The sequence below is a fragment of the Gorilla gorilla genome, chromosome 1, assembly GCF_029281585.2.
Source record: "Gorilla gorilla gorilla isolate KB3781 chromosome 1, NHGRI_mGorGor1-v2.1_pri, whole genome shotgun sequence".
Classification (NCBI taxonomy): Eukaryota; Metazoa; Chordata; class Mammalia; order Primates; family Hominidae; genus Gorilla; species Gorilla gorilla.
The window spans coordinates 7,350,485-7,372,886 of NC_073224.2; the positions used below are offsets into that span (position 1 = coordinate 7,350,485).

General features: G+C 37.5%; 2 protein-coding genes across 2 annotated transcripts in view; both read right to left on the reverse strand.

Annotated features, from left to right (window-relative positions):
* Positions 1 to 22,402, reverse strand: part of OR2L13 (olfactory receptor family 2 subfamily L member 13) — a 176,182-nt gene that overhangs the window by 30,898 nt on the left and 122,882 nt on the right. The gene's annotated exons all lie outside the window — the stretch shown is intronic.
* On the reverse strand, positions 7,494 to 11,836 carry LOC101132260 (olfactory receptor 2L3). Its single transcript, XM_004028730.5, has one exon. It carries the CDS (start codon positions 11,652 to 11,654, stop codon positions 10,716 to 10,718), a length of 939 nt encoding a protein of 312 aa, XP_004028779.4. The 5' UTR covers positions 11,655 to 11,836; the 3' UTR covers positions 7,494 to 10,715.

Here is a 22,402-nt window from a genome sequence, read left to right on the forward strand (position 1 = left end):
GTTTTTCTCAGGTTTGTCAAAGATCAGATAGCCATAGATATGCAGCGTTATTTCTGAGGGCTCTGTTCTGTTCCGTTGATCTATATCTCTGTTTTGGTACCAGTACCATGCTGTTTTGGTTACTGTAGCCTTGTAGTATAGTTTGAAGTCAGGCAGTGTGATGCCTCCAGCTTTGTTCTTTTTGCTTAGGATTGACTTGGCAATGTGGGCTCTTTTCTGGTTCCATATGAACTTTAAAGTAGTTTTTTCCAATTCTGTGAAGAAAGTCATTGGTAGCTTGATGGGGATGGCATTGAATCTGTAAATTACCTTGGGCAGTATGGCCATTTTCACGATATTGATTTTTCCTACTCATGAGCAAGGAATGTTCTTCCATTTGTTTGTATCCTCTTTTATTTCATTGAGCAGTGGTTTGTAGTTCTCCTTGAAGAGGTCCTTCACGTCCCTTGTAAGTTGGATTCCTAGGTATTTTATTCTCTTTGAAGCAATTGTGAATGGGAGTTCACTCATGATTTGGCTCTCTGTTTGTCTGTTATTGGTGTATAAGAATGCTTGTGATTTTTGTACATTGATTTTGTATCCTGAGACTTTGCTGAAGTTGCTTATCAGCTTAAGGAGATTTTGGGCTGAGACAACAGGGTTTTCTAGATATACAATCATGTCATCTGCAAACAGGGACAATTTGACTTCCTCTTTTCCTAATTGAATACCCTTTATTTCGTTCTCCTGCCTGATTGCCCTGGCCAGAACTTCCAACACTATGTTGAATAGGAGTGGTGAGAGAGGGCATCCCTGTCTTGTGCCAGTTTTCAAAGGGAATGCTTCCAGTTTTTGCCCATTCAGTATGATATTGGCTGTGGGTTTGTCATAGATAGCTCTTATCATTTTGAGATATGTCCCATCAATACCTAATTTATTGAGAGTTTTTAGCATGAAGAGTTGTTGAATTTTGTCAAAGGCCTTTTCTGCATCTATTGAGATAATCATGTGGTTTTTGTCTTTGGTTCTGTTTATATGCTGGATTACATTTATTGATTTGCGTATATTGAAGCAGCTTGCATCCCAGGGATGAAGCCCACTTTATCATGGTGGATAAGCTTTTTGATGTGCTGCTGGATTCGGTTTGCCAGTATTTTATTGAGGATTTTTGCATCAATGTTCATCAAGGATATTGGTCTAAAATTCTCTTTTTTGGTTGTGTCTCTGCCTGGCTTTGGTATCAGGATGATGCTGGCCTCATAAAATGAGTTAGGGAGGATTCCCTCTTTTTCTATTGATTGGAATAGTTTCAGAAGGAATGGTACCAGTTCCTCCTTGTACCTCTGGTAGAATTCAGCTGTGAATCCATCTGGTCCTGGACTCTTTTTTGTTGGTAAGCTATTGATTATTGCCACAATTTCAGAGCCTGTTATTGGTCTATTCAGAGATTCAACTTCTTCCTGGTTTAGTCTTGGGAGGGTGTATGTGTTGAGGAATTTATCCATTTCTTCCAGATTTTCTAGTCTATTTGTGTGGAGGTGTTTGTAGTATTCTCTGATGATTGTTTGTATTTCTGTGGGATCAGTGGTGATATCACCTTTATCATTTTTTATTGCATCTATTTGATTCTTCCCTCTTTTTTTTTTATTAGTCTTGCTAGTGGTCTATCACTTTTGTTGATCCTTTCAAAAAACCAGCTCCTGGATTCATTAATTTTTTGAAGGGTTTTTTGTGTCTCTATTTCCTTCAGTTGTGCTCTGATTTTAGTTATTTCTTGCCTTCTGCTAGCTTTTGAATGTGTTTGCTCTTGCTTTTCTAGTTCTTTTAATTGTGATGTTAGGGTGTCAATTTTGGATCTTTCCTGCTTTCTCTTGTGGGCATTTAGTGCTATAAATTTCCCTCTACACATGGCTTTGAATGTGTCCCAGAGATCCTGGTATGTTGTGTCTTTGTTCTTGTTGGTTTCAAAGAACATCTTTATTTCTGCCTTCATTTTGTTATGTACCCAGTAGTCATTCAGGAGAAGGTTGTTCAGTTTCCATGTAGTTGAGCAGTTTTGAGTGAGATTCTTAATCCTGAGTTTTAGTTTGATTGCACTGTGGTCTGAGAGACAGTTTGTTATAATTTCTGTTCTTTCACATTTGCTGAGGAGAGCTTTACTTCCAACTATGTGGTCAATTTTGGAATAGGTGTGGTGTGGTGCTGAAAAAAATGTATATTCTGTTGATTTGGGGTGGAGAGTTCTGTAGATGTCTATTAGGTCTGCTTGGTGCAGAGCTGAGTTCAATTCCTGGGTATCCTTGTTAACTTTCTGTCTCGTTGATCTGTCTAATGTTGACAGTGGGGTGTTAAAGTCTCCCATTATTATTGTGTGGGAGTCTAAGTCTCTTTGTAGGTCACTCAGGACTTGCTTTATGAATCTGGGTGCTCCTGTATTGGGTGCATATATATTTAGGATAGTTAGCTCTTCTTGTTGAATTGATCCCTTTACCATTATGTGATGGCCTTCTTTGTCTCTTTTGATCTTTGTTGGTTTAAAGTCTGTTTTATCAGAGACTAGGATTGCAACCCCTGCCTTTTTTTGTTTTCCATTTCCCTGGTAGATCTTCCTCCACCCTTTTATTTTGAGCCTATGTGTGTCTCTGCCTGTGAGATGGGTTTCCTGAATACAGCACACTGATGGGTCTTGACTCTTTATCCAATTTGCCAGTCTGTGTCTTTTAATTAGAGCATTTAGTCCATTTACATTTAAAGTTAATATTGTTATGTGTGAATTTGATCCTGTCATTATGATGTTAGCTGGTTATTTTGCTTGACAGTTGATGCAGTTTCTTCCTAGCATCGATGGTCTTTACAATTTGGCATGATTTTGCAGTGGCTGGTACCGGTTGTTCCTTTCCATGTTTAGTGCTACCTTCAGGAACTCTTTTAGGGCAGGCCTGGTGGTGACAAAATCTCTCAGCATTTGCTTGTCTGTAAAGCATTTTATTTCTCCTTCACTTATGAAGCTTAGTTTGGCTGGATATGATATTCTGGGTTGAAAATTCTTTTCTTTAAGAATGTTGAATATTGGCCCCCACTCTCTTCTGGCTTGAAGAGTTTCTGCCAAGAGATCTACCATTAGCCTGATGGGCTTCCCTTTGTGGGTAACCCGACCTTTCTCTCTGGCTGCCCTTAACATTTTTTCCTTCATTTCAACTTTAGTGAATCTGACAATTATGTGTCTTGGAGTTGCTCTTCACGAGGAGTATCTTTGTAGCATTCTCTGTATTTCCTGAATCTGAATTTTGGCCTGCCTTGCTAGATTGGGGAAGTTCTCCTGCTGAGTGTTTTCCAACTTGGTTCCATTCTCCCCGTCACTTTCAGGTACACCAATCAGACATAGATTTGGTCTTTTCACATAGTCCCATATTTCTTGGAGGCTTTGTTCATTTCTTTTTATTCTTTTTTCTCTAAACTTCCCTTCTCACTTCATTTCATTCATTTCATCTTCCATCACTGATACCCTTTCTTCCAGTTGATTGCATCGGCTCCTGAGGCTTCTGCATTCTTCATGTAGTTCTCGAGCCTTGGCTTTCAGCTCCATCAGCTCCTTTAAGCACTTCTCTGCATTCGTTATTCTAGTTATACTTTCATCTAAATTTTTTTCAAAGTTTTTAACTTCTTTGCCCTTGGTTTGAATTTCCTCCTGTAGCTCGGAGTAGTTTGATCATCTGAAGCCTTCTTCTCTCGTCAAAGTCATTCTCAATCCAGCTTTGTTCCGTTGCTGATGAGGAACTGCATTCCTTTGGAGGAGGAGAAGTGCTCTGCTTTTTAGAGTTTCCAGTTTTTCTGCTCTGTTTTTTCCCCATCTTTGTGGTTTTATTTACTTTTGGTCTTTGATGATGGTGATGTACAGATGGGTTTTTGGTGTGGATGTCCTTTCTGTTGGTTAGTTTTCCTTCTAACAGACAGGACCCTCAGCTGCAGGTCTGTTGGAGTTTGCTAGAGGTCCACTCCAGACCCTGTTTGCCTGGGTACCAGCAGTGGTGGCTGCAGAACAGTGGATTTTCGTGAACTGCGAATGCTGCTGTCTGATCATTCCTCTGGAAATTTTGTCTCAGAGGAGTACCTGGCCGTGTGAGGTGTCAGTCTGCCCCTACTGGGGGGTGCCTCCCAGTTAGGCTGCTTGGGGGTCAGGGGTCAGGGACCCACTTGAGGAGGCAGTCTGCCCTTTCTCAGGTCTCCAGCTGCGTGCTGGGAGAACCACTGCTCTCTTCAAAGCTGTCAGACAGGGACATTTAAGTCTGCAGAGGTTACCGCTGTCTTTTTGTTTGTCTGTGCCCTGCCCCCAGAGGTGGAGCCTACAGAGTCAGGCTGGCCTCCTTGAGCTGTGGTGGGCTCCACCCAGTTCGAGCTTACCGGCTGCTTTGTTTACCTAAGCAAGCCTGGGCAATGGCGGGCGCCCCTCCCCCAGCCTCGCTGCCGCCTTGCAGTTTGATCTCAGACTGCTGTGCTAGCAATCAGCGAGACTCTGTGGGCGTAGGACCCTCCGAGGCATGTGCAGGATATAATCTCCTGGTGCGCCATTTTTTAAGCCCGTCGGAAAAGCGCAGTATTAGGGTGGGAGTGACCCGATTTTCCAGGTGCCGTCTGTCACCCCTATCTTTGACTAGGAAAGGGAACTCCCTGACCCCTTGTGCTTCCTGAGTGAGGCAATGCCTCTCCCTGCTTCGGTGCTGCACCCACTGTCCTGTGCCCACTGTCTGGCACTCCCTAGTGAGATGAACCCGGTACCTCAGATGGAAATGCAGAAATCACCCGTTTTCTGCATTGCTCACGCTGGGAGCCGTAGACTGGAGCTGTTCCTATTTGGCCATCTTGGCTGCCAGCCCTCATATTATTTAGATATTAAAGAAAATTAATCTACAAAAAGAATAATATGAGCAAATAATTACACCAAATATTTTTATTATACTTAGGAGTTTTTCCTGGATTTTTAAAAAACATGCAACTATCTAGGAACAATTAAACTCAGCAATTCAGAGGAAGCCAATTAAAACTACCTGTGAAGATACAGTATAACTATATTTCTAACAAATCAGTTTATTAGGGGGCTGAAAAGGTGTTTTAGTTGATAATATGTAAAAGTAGACAGTTCTGCTATAATATGATACTGAGATTTTCAATACACTTTATGCTGGTAAAACTGCACATTGAAAAGGTAAAATTTCTAGTGCAAATAGGGATAAACCATTCAAAACTTATGAGATGTTTAATCCAGAAATTAACTTTAACTTGTGATAAAATTAGTAGCCCTGCTGAATTACTTCTTGCACTTTAAATCAGTGTCACATAGCCAATGACTGCTCCCTGACATTAAGACCTTCTTCTTCTCCTGGAATTAATGCTTTTTCCTGCAAATTGTAGATGCTTGTGATCATTTACTTTTAATAAAGTCTATTGAATCAGTATTTAGCATCTGATCCCTGGTAGCTATCCTCACTAGTTAAGTTTTAGCACCAGAGAAATATCTTTGCAACTATCTAATTGGCACTGCTAGCTTCACCAGACAGCTTACAATTATAGAATGCATAGAGGATACTGAAGGTAAATAACACACTACTTGTGGTAAAGACAAAATTTCTGAAATTTTAAGTTTCCTTAAAGAGGGAAAACCCTATCAAAAGTAAAGGCAGTGAATAGAGGGATTGAGGAAGACAAATGTATTTTAAAATATTTAGCAGATAAAATTAAAAGGATCATATGATTGAATTTGTGGCAGTGAGACAAAATAGCTGAGATTAAGTCCCAAATGTCAAATTGACCTCAGTCCAACATGTGTGATCCATGTATTCATCTTTGTATTCTCCTAAAATGCTCTAAGTACTGACTAAGTATTCAGTGATTGATAAGATATTTCATCTGTAAAATAATTGCCTATTTTTTCTCCAGATTTTAAAGGCAAGTAAAAAAAAATTAGTAGTGGGGTTGAGGTAAATCTTACAAAAGGAAGACAATTATTACTTCTATAGAAACATGAGGGATCACCTCTACCTCACCCACTTTATATCCTCTGTGAGTTTTTTGCCAAGGTCTAGGAAACAAATTGATACAAGACAGATTAACGAGGGAAAGCATATAAGTTTTATTCATTTTACATGTACATGGGAATCTTCACAAGAGTGTGAAGTCCAAATAAATGGTCAAAGCAAGATGCTTTTATAATTTTAGACAAAGAATGATAAGTTGCAGAAAAAAATACGGAAAAAAGAGAAACTGGCTCAAAGCCATACATTCCAAGGGAGTTACTAGGAGGTATATGGGGGTGTAAAGATAGTGAAAAATAAGGGTTAATTCTGGTAGTTTATTATTCAGACTGCATTCCTCCAGCTGTCAGGCTCTGGCGAAGGGCTATTTTCTATTCTGATACAGAGAGGGTACTGGAACAGTATCAGAATGTACCAGAGATTCCTGGAAGAATCTTTAGAACTTGCTGCATGCTGAAAAGACAGGTGAGATAACCTTTTTCTCCAACGTCAACCAAAATTTCTCACATGTTTTCAGCTCAAACTAATAAACATGCTGACTCAGCATATTTGTGGATGGCATGTAATTCACTCCTTCACTCTACTCAATTACTTCACTATTGAACCACAGCTTGTTGTGATAAATCATCATTCTCAGTAAACTATCGCAAGAACAAAAAACCAAACACTGCATATTCTCACTCATACGTGGGAATTGAACAATGAGAACACATGGACACAGGAAGGGGAACATCACACTCTGGGGACTGTTGTGGGGTGGGGGGAGGGGGGAGGGATAGCATTGGGAGATATACCTAATGCTAGATGATGAGTTAGTGGGTGCAGCGCACCAGCATGGCACATGTATAACCTGCACATTGTGCGCATGTACCCTAAAACTTACAGTATAATAATAATAAATTTAAAAAAATGCAAAAAAAAAGAAAGTTACTCATCCTTCAAAATAGAATGAATACTCATGTCCCTTTCCATAAATCAAACTTTGCTAATTTAATACATAAGAAATTTCTAAATGCACACTGTGTGGTATGAAATGCTAATAGATACCACATGCTGTAAAATTTGCATCTTCTATCCTGAGGACACGAAAGAATTAAAGAATGACTGTGAAGTGAAAAATAACCACAGCATAACATTTGGATGGAAAGAAAAATGGCTAAAACGAGGCACAATGAACAGTGAGCCAAGGACTCTGTGAGGTAATGAATTCATTAATTTCCCCAAGAGGAATTATTGTCCAACTTTCAAAATTATCAGGACTACATTCTCATAAACAATGTAGCAAATGACAGTATATTTGGATAATTTGACTTCTTTCTCCGTTGTTCTTCTTAATGACCACAAGGGGAAAGGAGTGGCCTCTGAGTACAGATACTATGTCAGTGGGGACGAGCTTATTGCTTTCCTGAGCCAGAGCCTACAGGGGTAAACAAATTTTAAAGTCATTTCTGATAGCCTTGAAATGCTCAGCATTCATTGGTGACCTCTTTATCTCCATTCACAGAGACACTGGCATGAAAAATAGGATTACCGTTGCCTATACAGGAATGTCAGTAGGTGGGACTTCAATGATGCCATTTACCAATAAGGTAAAGGCATCCATATTGTTTTTCAGTAAACTAACTTCAGAGAGATGGAATGATTTTCCCAAAGCCATGGTATGTCACAGAAAATCATACAGCTAGGTCTCCTGATTCCCTCCATGAATCACTACCTGGAATGGGTAAAGGGTCTGAACTGGGCACCACTGCTTAATTCAGTCTTCCCTCAGGCTTTTTCCAGTAATAACAACTAACAAAAAACAGCAGGTATTGTGTCTTGGTCTATTCAAGCTTCTATGACAAAAACGTCTTAAACTGGGTAACCTATAAACAAGAGAAATGTATTTCTCAGAGTTGTGGAAGCTGGGAAGTTCTTTGTCTTAAGACAAAGTGACTGAAGATTCAGTGTCCTGAGAAGGCTTGCTTTCTGGTTCATAGATGGTGGCTTCTATGACACCGTAGATGGCACCATCTGCTGTAACCTCACATGGTAGAAGGGACAAACAAGCTCCCGTGAGCCTCCTTTAGAAAGGCATTAATCTTATTCAAGAGGGTGCTATCCTCATGACCTGATCATTTCCCAAAAGGCCCCAACTCCTAATACTATGACATTGAGGGTTAAGATTTAAGCATATGGATTTTGGGAGGATACAAACACCCAGACCATCTCACAATCCCACCACTATCCTAGACTGCATGATCTCATTCACTTCCTGCTCACTCTTCCCATCCTTCTCAGGACTGGCTTCATGGACCTATGCACAAGGTCCCACACTCAAAGGGCTCCATGCGTGGTTTCATGCTCTGCTGTTATCATTGGAATATTTAATAATTTCATCTCTGAGTATGCATGTGACAGAAGAGCTGGACAGGTTGGCAGCATTAGCAAGCAGTTTTGGTCCAGTAGAAATGACTACACAAGGGGGCTAAGGCATCACCCACATGGGGCAATTTGCCTGGCCTTCTCAGGCATGCACACACACACACACACACACCTTGTAATACTTCACAGCACCACAGGATTCCAAGGAGTGGCTTGGGTGTGGCTGGGCTCAGATTGGTGGTGATGACAGAAGCAGTGGCACAGGTGGCAGTTGGGTACAAATGTCCGTACCTGGGAAGAGAGGAGGTGTTCTCCCTGGCAGCAGCAAGTGACTCGTGATGGAAGGCCTATTTTCTCTCTGTCCCAAAGCCCCTCCCTGTTGTATTCATGGAATATGACCTATCTGAGTGAATATCAGGACAGGAAATGCCAGGAAGCCAAGGCAGTAAACTTTGTTAGTAAATCATTACAAAATAAAAATACACACTGCTCATTGCAAAAAAGCACAACAAAGACATAGTCTGATTTATAAAACAAGTTCAAAATTTATGTTTTAACTGCTACAATAAGGTAAAACAAATATCCACAGGCTTAGAAATAGAAATGACATTTAAAGAGCATTGAACTATGTAATACTTTACCGTTAACTGTAATCATGGAAGAGAACACTAGAATGTATTTCTACAAATCACTGGTGAAAGAAAATGAAGAGGAATACAAATGAATGGAAAGAAATCCAATGCTCATGGATTGGAAGAATTAATATTATTTAAATAACCAAACTACAGATTCAATGCAATGTCTATCAAAATACCAATGACATTCTGCACATAAATAGTAAAAACCATTATTTAAGATTTGTATGGAACTATTAAAGACCCCAAATAGTCAAAGCACTGTAGAATAAAAAGAAAAAACTGGAGGCATGAGTACCAAACTTCAAACTATACTACAAACATGGAATAACCAAAACAGAATGGTACTGGCATAAAAACAGACACATAGAACAATGAAACAGAACAGAGAACCCAGAAATAAATTCATATATCTACAGTGAACTGGTTCTTTTATTTTAATTACTATGGATACATAATAGTAATATGTAATTGCGGAGGGTATGTGATGCTTTGATAAAGGCATACAATGCGTAATGATCAAATCGGGTTAATTGGGGTAACCATCACCTCAAATATGTGTTATTTCTTTGTGTTGGGAACATTCCAATTCCACTCTTTCAGTTACTCTTTAATACATACAATAAATTCTACAATAAATTATTGTTTACTATAGTTACTCTATTGTGCTATCAAATACTGACTCTTATTCATTCTATCTAATTATGTTTTTGCAACTATTAGCCATCCCCACTTTATCATCCCTCCCCTGTACCCTTCCCACCCTCTGGTGACCATCAGTCTCTTCTCTATTTCCACTAGTTCAGTTTTTAAAAATTCTAGCTCCCGCATAGGAGTGAGAACAAGCAAAACCTTTCTGTGCAACTAATTTTTGACAACAGCACCCAGAACATTCATTGGGAAAAAGACAGTGTCTTCAATATAAGGTGCTGGCAAAACTGGATATTTTTAAGCAGAAAAATGAAAATAAACTCCCAGTCCTTACACTATATCCAAATCAACTCAAAACAGGTTAAAGACCTAAATGTAATCATTTTTATTACTGCTAGCACGTTCCAGTCCTTGTTGTTGATCTAAAATATACCTAATGTTAAATCATTTCCTGGGATTCATTCCCCTATAAAGAACATAATCTTGTCATAGGCCATCCAGAGTGGTATCAGGACTTAAGAATCCCTGATGAGCTCTCTGCTAAACTGTGTAATGAGTTACCTAAATTGAAAGAATGAGTAATTGGTACGTTAAGTGTCTAAGATAAGAAAGACAAAACATCTTACAGCTTTCAACTAGATACACCAAGTCAAGAGACTTATTTTTTGTTTTGTTTTAGACATAAACAAAAAAGTAAACTTAAAATTACTGGAAAATAAATTGACCATAAGGAAATTGTTATGCTGAGTGCCAACTTCAGTTAGACCAATTTCATTTCCATTTCTGCATGACCAAAAACAAAAATTCTCATTGACAACATATTAGTAAAAGTAGGTGCTTTCAAAATTTATGGAAACAATGCCATGAAGAAAAAAGGTTGTTTGGAGTTATATATACATATATATGTAAAACAATTTTGTCCAGAAATCAGTGATTTTTTTCTCTTACCTTGATTACTTTTAGCTCCTGAACTCTAGGATTGAAATAATATTTTAATTACTATACACTGCTGGATGGATGTGTATCTGAGTCCTGAGACCTTAGGTAGAAAATGTTTCTACATTTTCCCAGAGCAGATTCCCTGACTCACTCGTGTCAGGGCCCCCATCACCTCCTTCTTCCTTAGGCTATAGATGATGGGGTTGAGCACTGGGGTGAGGATGGTATAGAAGACAGCCAGAACCTTGTCCTCTGTTGGAGATCGCAGGTATCTTGGACGTAGGTAGGTGTAGACAAAAGGTGCACAGTAGAAAGTTACTACAGTGAGGTGGGTGCTGCAGGTCAGGTAGGCTTTCTTCCTCCCTTCTGCAGATTTCATGTGGTAGACAGCAAGGAGAACCTGGCCGTAGGAACATAAAATACCAATGAAGGGAAACAAGAGAAAGATGGTGGTGCTCAAAAACACTGTGCCCTCATAGACCCAGGTGTCCATGCAGGCCAGAGTCACCATTGCTGGGACATCACAGAAGAAATGATTGATGGCCCTGGATCGGCAATAAGGAATATGGAGTACATATACAGTGTGAGCACAAGCATTGATCGAGCCTATGATCCAAGACCCTGTTATCATCAGCACACACACTCTTTTGCTCATGCGGATGGGATAGTGAAGAGGAAAGCAAATAGCAATGTAACGATCATAGGCCATAGATGCCAAAAGTAGTGCTTCTGCACCTCCTAATGCCAAGAAGAAGAAACTCTGAATCCCACACCCAGTGAAGGAGATAGACTTGTTACCAGACAGAAAATCAGAAGCCATCTTAGGAACAATGGTGGAGATATAATTTAGGTCAATGAGGGAGAGCTGACTAAGCAGGAAATACATGGGTGTGTGGAGATGGGTGTCCAAGAAGATGAGAAGAATCATGGATAGGTTTCCAATTAGAGCCATCAGGAAAATGAGAACAATGAGGATGAAGAGGAAAAGGCCAATTCTTGATGGTGGGAAGAATCCTAATAAGATGAAATCAGTTGATGTTTGATTGTAATTTTCCATGGGGCATTCGTGTGCTCTTTCCTGAAGGGAGACACAAGGGTAAGTTAAGCACAGAAATTCGTCTTTATCTGCAGGGAATGCATTTGAAGCCCCTCAGTAAATTCTTGAGACTGGAGTTGACACTGAGCCCTATATACACTATTATTTTGTGTCCACACATACTTCTGATAAAGTTTAATTTTTAAATAAGACAAGTAAGAGATAAACAAGAGTAACTTATAATAAAATAGAATGAATATACAGTATACTATAATACAAATTATGTGAATATGGCCTCTATCTTTCTCTCTCAAAATGTTTTATTGTACTCAGCCTTCTTTGATCTGATTTTTTACCTATTTTGAAAGAGAAATCTTAATTTTTACCCAGAGTTTTAAATTTGATGATACCAACATTTGTTACCAGATATTTTTCTGAGAAATATGTAAATTTATAAGAAAGATATCTCTATTACAACTTCAATAGAATAATGTTTTACTGCCTGACACTAACTCAGATGTAATCAAAATCAGATGTTATATTGAATACATATGCATAGAAAGTCAATATAAATGCATACATTTAGATTTATATTTGAAAAAATAGTATTATCTTTATAGGATGATCTATTATCTTTCCATATTTATACTTTTTTTTTTGAGTGACAGGGTCTCTCTCTGTTACCCAGGTGGGAGTGAAGTGGCAATATCATAGCTCACTGCATCCTTGACATTCTGGCTCAAGCAATCCACCTGCCTCAGCCTCCTGAGTAGCTGAGACTACAACCACAAGCCACCATACCTAGTTAACTTTCTATTTTTGTAGACATGAAGTCTTGCTATGTTGCCAGGCTGGTTTTGAACTCTTGGCCTCACCAATCCTCCTGTCTTGGCCTTGCAAATGCTGGGAGTGCAGTCATGAGCTTCCCCACCCAACCCATGTATATTCTGCCAGATTTACTTCTAAAACTGCAGCAGCCTCTCTGCTATTTTGAGAAACTTGAATGATGTTTGCACAATAATGCCAATTATCAATTATTTAGTCAGTTATCATTTTGTGGTTCATTTATTTAGAAATCCAGAATGAATCCTTATTGCTATGTCCCTTTAACCAAAGTCATGTTAATTCATGCTCTTGATTTTCAATATTCATCATCATCCATTCTCTTTTGACTCCTTGCCTAATTTCAGAATTCTCTAGTTAAAGCAGACGCCTTACCAAATAGGTTACACATTTTGTCTTTTCCTTCTCTAGTGCTTAGATAACATTACAGATTGCTTTATGGATCCTTCAAAAGAATGAATTTTGAGGAAAATTCAATCTCTTAAGTAAAAAGGGAAACTAGAATTCTGACAAACTTCTGGGTAGAGGTGCATTAGAAACTCTACTCCAGATAGAAGACATCAGAGAACAACTTTGCACAGTATGCCTAAAAGAACTGGAGTTGTTTAGGCTTAAATATTAGTCTAGAGCCAAATACCACCAGAATTTTGAGCTACTATAACCACATGTACAACTAACATTCGCACAACATGCAAACACACAGAAATATGCATAATCACACATGATCATACTCATAAATACACTGAGATTATAATGATTAAAAATGCAGAAAGAATGAATTGTTGTGATCAGAATTCATATGAATGATATGTTACGAAATCCGTGAAATAAATATCATTTGCTATCTGAAAGGATGCAACAGGTAACATAAAGGACCTTTGAAAATTAAAAATATAATAATTGATAAAAAATAAAAGTGAAAGTTTCAAAAGGCAAAGTAAGAAAAATCTATTAGAAGGTAAACAAAAGCAACAACAATATGAAAAAATTGTAATTTAGGAAAGATAAAAAAAGTAGGGAAATCATATTGGAGGAACAATATGTGCTTAAGGACTTTCTTAGAAATGCATATAGCTTACTGAGAATGATCATTTCATCATTCTCAGTAAACTATCGCAAGAACAAAAAACCAAACACCACATATTCTCACTCATAGGTGGGAATTGAACAATGAGATCACATGGACACAGGAAGGGGAATATCACACTCCGGGGACTGTGGTGGGGTGGGGGGAGGGGGGAGGGATAGCATTGGGAGATATACCTAATGCTAGATGACGAGTTAGTGGGTGCAGCGCACCAGCATGGCACATGTATACATATGTAACTAACCTGCACAATGTGCACATGTACTCTAAAACTTAAATTAAAAACAAAAAGGAAAAAAAGAGAAATGCATATAGCAAAATAATAATGAAGTTAATATTCTTAAAAAATTTTCTCTGAAATGAAATATATTAACCATCATATTCAAATGGCATACAAATTCACAAAAATAAATGAGAAATACTTTCCTGAAAAATATTATATAAAAATTCTATTTCCTCGGAAAAATTTCCTAAAAATTCTAAATGTTACCCACAAGACAAATTCTAAAGCTTTTGAAATAAAAGTAATAAATATCAGAAGATATACATATATATATATCAAACCAGGTTTTACAATAGTTTATATTTTTTGTATTGTAGCAATAAATTCTATAAGATGAAATGAAGTTGTCAACCCCTTGGTGCAGACATAAAGTGGAATGCAGTTCTGCTGTGACAATGGGAGAAGTGTAAGGAACCTGGGGGTGATGACGGAGGAGGGAGCAGTCACTATCCATGGGGGTCTGTATCATGGATCAAGGAATGATATTTGAGATATAGAAAATCAAGCATTAGCAGATGAATGTATTGTCTGAAAATACATGGACAAATATGAGGGAAAACTGAAAAGATAATTTGAAGTCCTTGCCTTTGGGGTCAGCAAGAGTTTGTTATGTTTCTAACATTTTACCCTGTGGTCTGCTGAGACCATGTCTACGCATTTCTTTCATAAAACATTAAAGTGATGTAAAAATTATGTGACAGTTGGGATTTTAACCCACAGCTTCATCATAATAATGAAAGACTGGCAGCTTTGACTCTAAGATTTGCAACAAGACACGGAAGTCCACTTTCTCTGCATCTACTTAACACATTACTGCAAGTTCAGTCAAAATGATTAAACAAGAAAAGAAATAAAAATTATCTTAATTCAAAAGAAAGAACTAAAATTATTTCTATTTGCATATGACATAATTATATATGTAGAAAACTTAGGATAAATAATAAATAAAATTAGCAAAATTACAGGATGCAACATCAACAACCAGAATCTGTTGTAATTCTATACACTAACAAAGAACAATCTGAAAACTACACTCTGATTTTATTTCCAATAGTAACAAAAAGAAATAAAACACTTAAGAATAAACCTAACCAAGGAGTTAAAATCTTTATACATTGAAAATGAGAAAATGCTGATTAGAGCTATTAAAGAAGACACGAATAAATGGAAATGCATCCTATATATTTATCAATTGGAAGGGTTAATACTGTTAAGATGTCAACAACAGCCAAAGTCACCCATTGATGTGCTGTATTCAAGAGACACATCTTATGTGCAAAGATGCACACAGACTCAAAATAAAGGAATAGAGAAAAATTTACCAAGCAAAAGGAAAAAAGGAAAAAGCAGTGGTAGCAATCCTAGTTTCTGACAAAACAGATTTTAAACCAACAAAGGTCAAAAAAGACAAAGAAGGGCATTACATAGTGTAAAAGAGTTCAATTCAAAAAAAATTTCTAACCATTGTAAATATTTATGAACCCAATACAGGAGCATTCAGATTCATAAAACAAGTTCCTAGAGACCTACAAAGAGACTTAGACCCCTAAACAATAATAGTGAGAGACTTTAATACCCCACCATCACTATTAGATAATTGAGACAGAAAATTAACAAAGATATTCAGGACTTGAACTCAGCTCTAGATCATGTGGACCTGATAGATGTCTACAGAACTCTCCATCCCTAAACAACAAAATATACAATTTTGTCTTGGCACCTTATGGCACTTACTCTAAAACTATCGCATAATTGGAAATAAAACTCTCCTCAGCAAATACAAAAGAACTGAAATCATAACAAACAGTCTCTCAGACCACAGCACAATCAAATTATAACTCAAGATTAAAGCCCCCTCAAGGCCAGGCACAGTGGCTCACGACTGTAATCCCAGCACTTTGGGAGGCCAAGGTGGGCAGATTGCCTGAGCTCAGGAGTTTCTGACAAGCCTGGGCAACACAGTGAAACTCTGTGTCTACTAAAATCCAAAAAAATTTAGCCGAGTATGGTGGCATGTACCTGCAGTCCCAGCTACTCAAGAGGCTGAGGCAGGAGAATTGCTTGAACCCAGGAGGCAAAAGTTGCAGTGAGCAGAGATCACACCACTGCACTCCAGCCATCAAAAAAAAAAAAAAAGCCCCCTCAAAACCACACAACTACAGGGAAATAGAACAACCTGCTCCTGAATGACTCCTTTCTAAATAATAAAATTAAGGCAGAAATGAAGAAGTTCTTTGAGACCAAAGAAAGCAAAGAGACAACTCATCAGAATCTCTGGGATGCAGAGAAATCGGTGTTAAGAGGGACATTTATTGCACTAAATGCACAAAGCAAAAAGCTAGAAAGATCTCAAATCGACACCCTAACATCACAACTAAAAGAACTAGAGAGCCAAGAGCAAACAAACCCCAGAACTAGCAGAACACAAGAAATAACCAAGATCAGGGTGGAACTGAAGGAGATGGAGACCCAAAAAAACCCTTCAAACAATTAACGAATCCAGGAGCTGGGTTTTGAAAAAAAAAATCAATAAACTAGATAGACCACTATCAAGACCAACATGGCACATGTATACATATGTAACTAACCTGCACGTTGTACACATGTACCCTAAAACTTAAAGTATAATAAAAAAAGAATAATAAAGAAGTAAAGAGAGAAGATTCCAATGAACACAATCAGAAACAATAAGGGAAATACCACCACCAACCCCACAGAAACACAAACAACCAACAGAGAATACTAAAAGCACCTCTATGCAAATAAACAGGAAAATCTAGAAGAAATGGATAAATTCCTGGACACACAAATCTTCCCAACACTGAACCAGGAAGAATTTGAATCCCTGAATAGACCAAAAACAAATTCTGAAATTGAGGCAATAATAAATAGCCTACCAAAGAAAAAAAAGCCCAGGTTCAGATGGATTACAGCTGAATTCTACCAGAGGTAAAAAGAGGAGCTGTTATCATTTCTTCTGAAACTTTTCCAAACAATTGAAAAGGAAGGACTCCACCCTAAATCATTTTTTTCCTTGAGACGGAGTCTCACTGTCATCCAGTCTCACAATCACCCAGGTGATGGTGTCACCTACAGTGGCACAATCTCAGCTCACTGCGACCTTCGCCTCCTGGGTTTAAGTGATTCACATGCCTCAGCCTCCAGAGTAGCTGGGACAACAGGCACACAACACCATGCCTGGCTAATTTTTTGTATTTTTAGTAGAGAGAGGGTTTCACGAAGTTGGCCAGGCTGGTCTCGAACTCCAGACTTCTGTTGATCCACCTGCCTTGGCCTTCCAGAGTGCTGGGATTACAGGCATGAGTCACCATGCCCAGCCCACACTAACTCATTTTATGAGGCCAGCATCATCCTGCTTCCAAAACCCAGCAGAGACATAACAACAAAAAAAAAAGAAAACTTTGTGCCAATATCCCTGATGAACAATGCAATGCAAACATACTCAATATAATACTGACAAATTGAATCCAGCAGCACATCAAAAAGCTTCTCCATCACAATCAAGTCAGCTTCATCCCCTGGATGCAAGCTGGTTGTACATACACAAATCAATGAATGTAATCCATCACATAAACAGAACTAAAGACAAAAACTACATGATTATCTCAATAGACACAGAAAAGGCTTTCAAAAAAATTCAACTTCCCTTCATGTTAAAAACTCTCAACAAATTAGGTGTTTAAGGAACATACATCAAAATAATAAGAGCCATTTATGACAAACTCACAGCCAATATTGTACTGAATGGGCAAAAACTGGAAGCATTCCCTTTGAAAATTAGCACAAGACAAGGATGCCATCTCTCATGACTCTTATTCAATGTAGTGTTGGAAGGTATGACCAGGGCAATCAATCAAAGGAAATAAAGAAAGGGTATGCAAATAGGAAGAAAGGAAGTCAAATTGTCTTTGTTTCAGATGATATGATTCTATCTAGAAAACCCGACTGACTCAGCCCAAAGGCTTCTTAAGCTGATAATCAAATTCATCAAACTCTCAGGATACAAAATCAATGTGCAGAAATCTCAAGCAATCCTACACTCCAGCAACAGACAGGCAGAAAGCCAAATCATGAATGATCTCCCATTCATAATTGCCACAAAGATAATAAAATACCTGGGAATACAGCTAACAAGGGAAGTGAAGGACCTATTCAAAAAGAACTATAAACCATTGTTCAAGGAAATCACAAAGGACACAAGCAGAGGGAAAAACATTCCATACTCATGGATAGGAAGAATCAATATTGTGAAAATGGCCATACCACCCAAAGCAATTTATAGATACAATGCTATTCCAATAAATACCATTGATATTCTTCACAGAATTAGAAAAAAAGAACTATTTTAAAATCATATGGAACCAAAAAAGAGCTTGCATAGCCAAAGAACAAAGCTGGAGGCATCAGGCTACCCAACCGCAAACTATACTACAAAGCTACGGTAACATAAACTTATGGTACTGGTACAAAAACAAGCACATAGACCAATGGAACAGAATAGAAAACTCAGAAATAAAACTGCACATCTACAACCATCTGATCTTCAACAAACTGGACAAAAACAAGCAATGGGGAAAGAATTCCCTATTTAATAAATGATGCTGGGAAAACTGGCTAGCCATATGCAGAAAATAGAAACTGGATTCCTTCCTTACACCTTATACAAAAATTAACTCAAGATGGATTAAAGACTGAAATGTAAAACCCAAAACTATAAAAGCCCTAGAAGAAAATCTAGGCAATATCATTCAGGAAGTAGGCATGGGCAAGGATTTTATGACAAAGACTCCAAAAGCAATTGCAACAATAGCAAAAATTGACAAATGGGATCTAACTAAACTAAAGAGCTTCTACACAGCAACCAAAACTATCACCAGAATGAACAGATAACCTACAGAATGGGAAAAAATTATTGCAATCTATCCATCTGACAAAGGTCTAATTCCAGAATCTACAAAAAACTTAAGCAAATTTACAAGAAAAGAACAAACAACCCCATTAAAATTGCGCAAAGGATATGAAAAGACATTTCTCAAAAAAAAGACATAGGTATGGCCAACAAACATATTTTAAAAAGCACAACATCACTGATCATTAGAGAAACGCAAATAAAAACCATAATTATATACCATCTGCTGCCAATCAGAATGGCAATTATTAAAAAGTCAAGAAACAACAGATGCCAGTGAGGCTGTGAAATAGGAATAGGAATGCTTTCACACTGTTGGTGGGAATGTAAATTAGTTCACCCATCATGGAAGACAGTGTGGCAATTCCTCAAAGACTTAGAACTGGAAATACCATTTGATCCAGCATTCCCGTTACTGGGTGTATACCCATAGGAATATAAATTATTCTATTATAAAGGTACTGGCATGTGTATGTTCATTGCAGCACTATCCACAATAGCAAAAACATGGAATCAACCCAAATGCCCATTAATGATAGACTGAATAAAGAAACTGTGGTACATATACACAATGGAATACTATACAGCCATAAAAAATAATAAGATCATGTCCTTTGCAAGGACATGGATGAAGCTGGAAGCCATTATCCTCAGCAAACTAATGCAGGAACAGAAAACTAAATACTGCATATTCTCGCTTATAAGTGGGAGCTGAACAATGAAAACACATTGACAGAGGAAGAGAACAACACTTACTGGGGCCCGTTGTGGGAGGGCGGTGGAGGGGAGAGCATTAGGGAAAAGAGCTAGTGCATGCTGGGCTTAATACCTAGGTGATGGATTGATAGGTGCAGCAAATCACCATGGCACACATTTACCCATGAAACAAAACTGCTCTTCCTGCACATATACCCTGGAACTTAAAAACAAACAATAAAATAATTATTAAAAATAAAAATAAAAATTGTACAAAGCCAAAAAATTAGCAGAATCTCTATCAAAATTAAAATGATAAATCTTTTTTTTTTTTCAGAAACAGAAAAGCCCATTCTAAAATTTACATGAATCTTAAAGAATCCTCAGTAGTCAAAAAATCTTGACTTTTTTGGAAAAAGAACAAAATTTAAAGACTCATACAATCTGATTTTTTTTTTTTTTTTGAGATGGAGTCTCACTCTGTCGCCCAGCCTGGAGTGCAGTGGCACCATCTCAGGTGACTACAAGCTCCACCTCCCAGATTCACACCATTCTCCTGGCTTAGCCTCCTGAGTAGCTGGGACTACAGGTGCCCGCCACCATGCCCAGCTAATTTTTTTTGTATTTTTAGTAGAGATGGGGTTTCACCATGTTAGCCAGGATGGCCTCAACCTCCTTACCTTGTGATCCGCCCAGCTCGGCCTCCCAAAGTGCTGGGATTACTGGCATGAGCCACCGCACCAGGACATATACTTTCTGATTTTAAAACTTACTCGAAGCTATAGTAATCAAAACAATGTGGCAATGGCACCAGACATATAGCTCAACAGTATAAAATAGAGTCAAGAAATAGCCTCTCATATACATGGCAACCTTTTTTCAAAAAGGAACTAAGTCTACTCAGTGGAGATGGAACAATCTTTTCAATAAATGGTGTTTGGAAAAGTGGATATTTACATTCAAGATACTGAAGTTGGATGTTTATACCATATTGAAAAATTAAGTCAAAATGAATAAAAATCCTAAATGCAAGAGATAAAACTATAAAGAATAGTTGATGAAAATGTCGAATAATAAAGGCACTGTGGAAAATGATACAGCTGCTTCTCAACTTGCAGTGGAGTTTCACCTTTACAAACCCACCGCAAGTTGAAAAAATTGTAAGTAAAAATGCATTTAATATCTGCATAAAGTCATCATAATGTCAAAAATTGCAAGTCAAAGCATCATATGTCTAGGCATTCCTCAATTTACAATGTGGTTATGTTCCTATAAACTCATCATAAAGTCAAAAATCATCAAATTATTGTAAATCTGGAACCATCTGCATTGTAATTCCTCCAAAACTTAAACATAGAATAAGTATATGATCCAACAATTTTAGTTCTGAATGAAATAAATAAAATAATAAATAAATAAATAAAATAAGAGCAGACACTTGAACAGACATTTTTGGATTTTTTTTTTTTATTCAGGGAGTACAATCGTGGTTTGTTACATGGATATGTTGCGTGATGCTGAGGTTTGGGCTTCTGTTGAAACCTTCACTAAAATAATGAACATAGCACAAATAGGTAGCTTTTCAACCCTTGCCTCCTCCCTCACTCTCCTCTTTTGGAGTCCCTGGTGTCTACTGTTCCCATCTTTATGTCCATGTGTACCCAATGCTTAGCTCCCAATTATACCTGAGAACATGCAGTATTTGTTATTCTGTTTTTGCATCAAACAAATATTTCTATTCCCATGTTCATAGCAATACTATTCACAATAGCCCAAAGGCAGAAACAAAGCAAGTGGTCATCAACAAAGAAATCAATATAAATATAGTATGTATATACAATTTTTAAAAGCGAAGAAATTTTGACACATGCTACAACATGGATGAAGCTTGAATACATTATGCTAAGTGAAATAAGTCTGTCACAAAAAGACAAATATTGTAAGAATTCACTTACATGAAGTACCCACAGTAGTGAAATTCACAGAGATGGAAAGTGGAATGGTGGACCCTGGAGGATAGGGGAAGGGAAAGAAGGAGAGTAATTGTTTAACAAAAACAAAGTGTTAGTTGGAGACAATGAAATTGTTTTGGAGATAGGTGCATGGTAGTGATGGTTGCACAACAATATATGTACTTAATGACACAGAACTCTACACTTAAAATGGTTAAAATGGTGTTCCTCTTAAGTATATTTGCACTAACAAAAAATCCCTTAAATGTACTGAAACTATTCCAATTTGGATTTCCAAATACATTTTTTAAACATCTTGGCAGGTTTCTAAGCCACGGCAAAGCAATTTATTTTCAGTAATTTTATGACATTGCTAATTTTTGAAAGAAAATTTAGAAGAGCAAATTTTCATAAAGGTCATTTGGAATCAAGATGAGATTGGCATTAAGACTAATCCAATACTATGTAATTTATATTACTAGTATAATTATTGGTAAGTAGAATATGTAATATTTGAAATTGTTAACACAATTAACAGTTCAAACATTTGTATCATTTGTGTTTTACATAGGACTCTCTATGACAAACTGGCCAAGAAATAGTTAACATTATCCTAATTTTAAAGAAAAAAATAACATAGAACAGCATAATAAATAGCACATCACATCTGATCGTTAATGCCATGTTTTATGACTGCCAATGTATCTTTTTATTATCCATGTTCCAGTGTTCTAATATTCTAATGTCCTATTATGTAATATTATTTAAATAAAATTAAAGGCTGGTTCCTGACAGGAAAGCAGCCTCAGCCATGATGTTCCTGTTTCAATAATGTGAAGAAGATATTTTTTCTTATGTAAAAATAAATCCAAATGGATTATTTCTGGCCCTTTTACTTTTGTATTAACAGAATTAGCTATAAGGAAGGTATTTTAGCCTATTAAGAAACATCTTCACTTGCTTTTACTTTTTTTTTTT

Bases quoted from the DNA above. Each gene is read 5' to 3' on its own strand.
- LOC101132260 (XM_004028730.5), bottom strand. From the start codon at position 11,654: ATGGAAAATTACAATCAAACATCAACTGATTTCATCTTATTAGGATTC.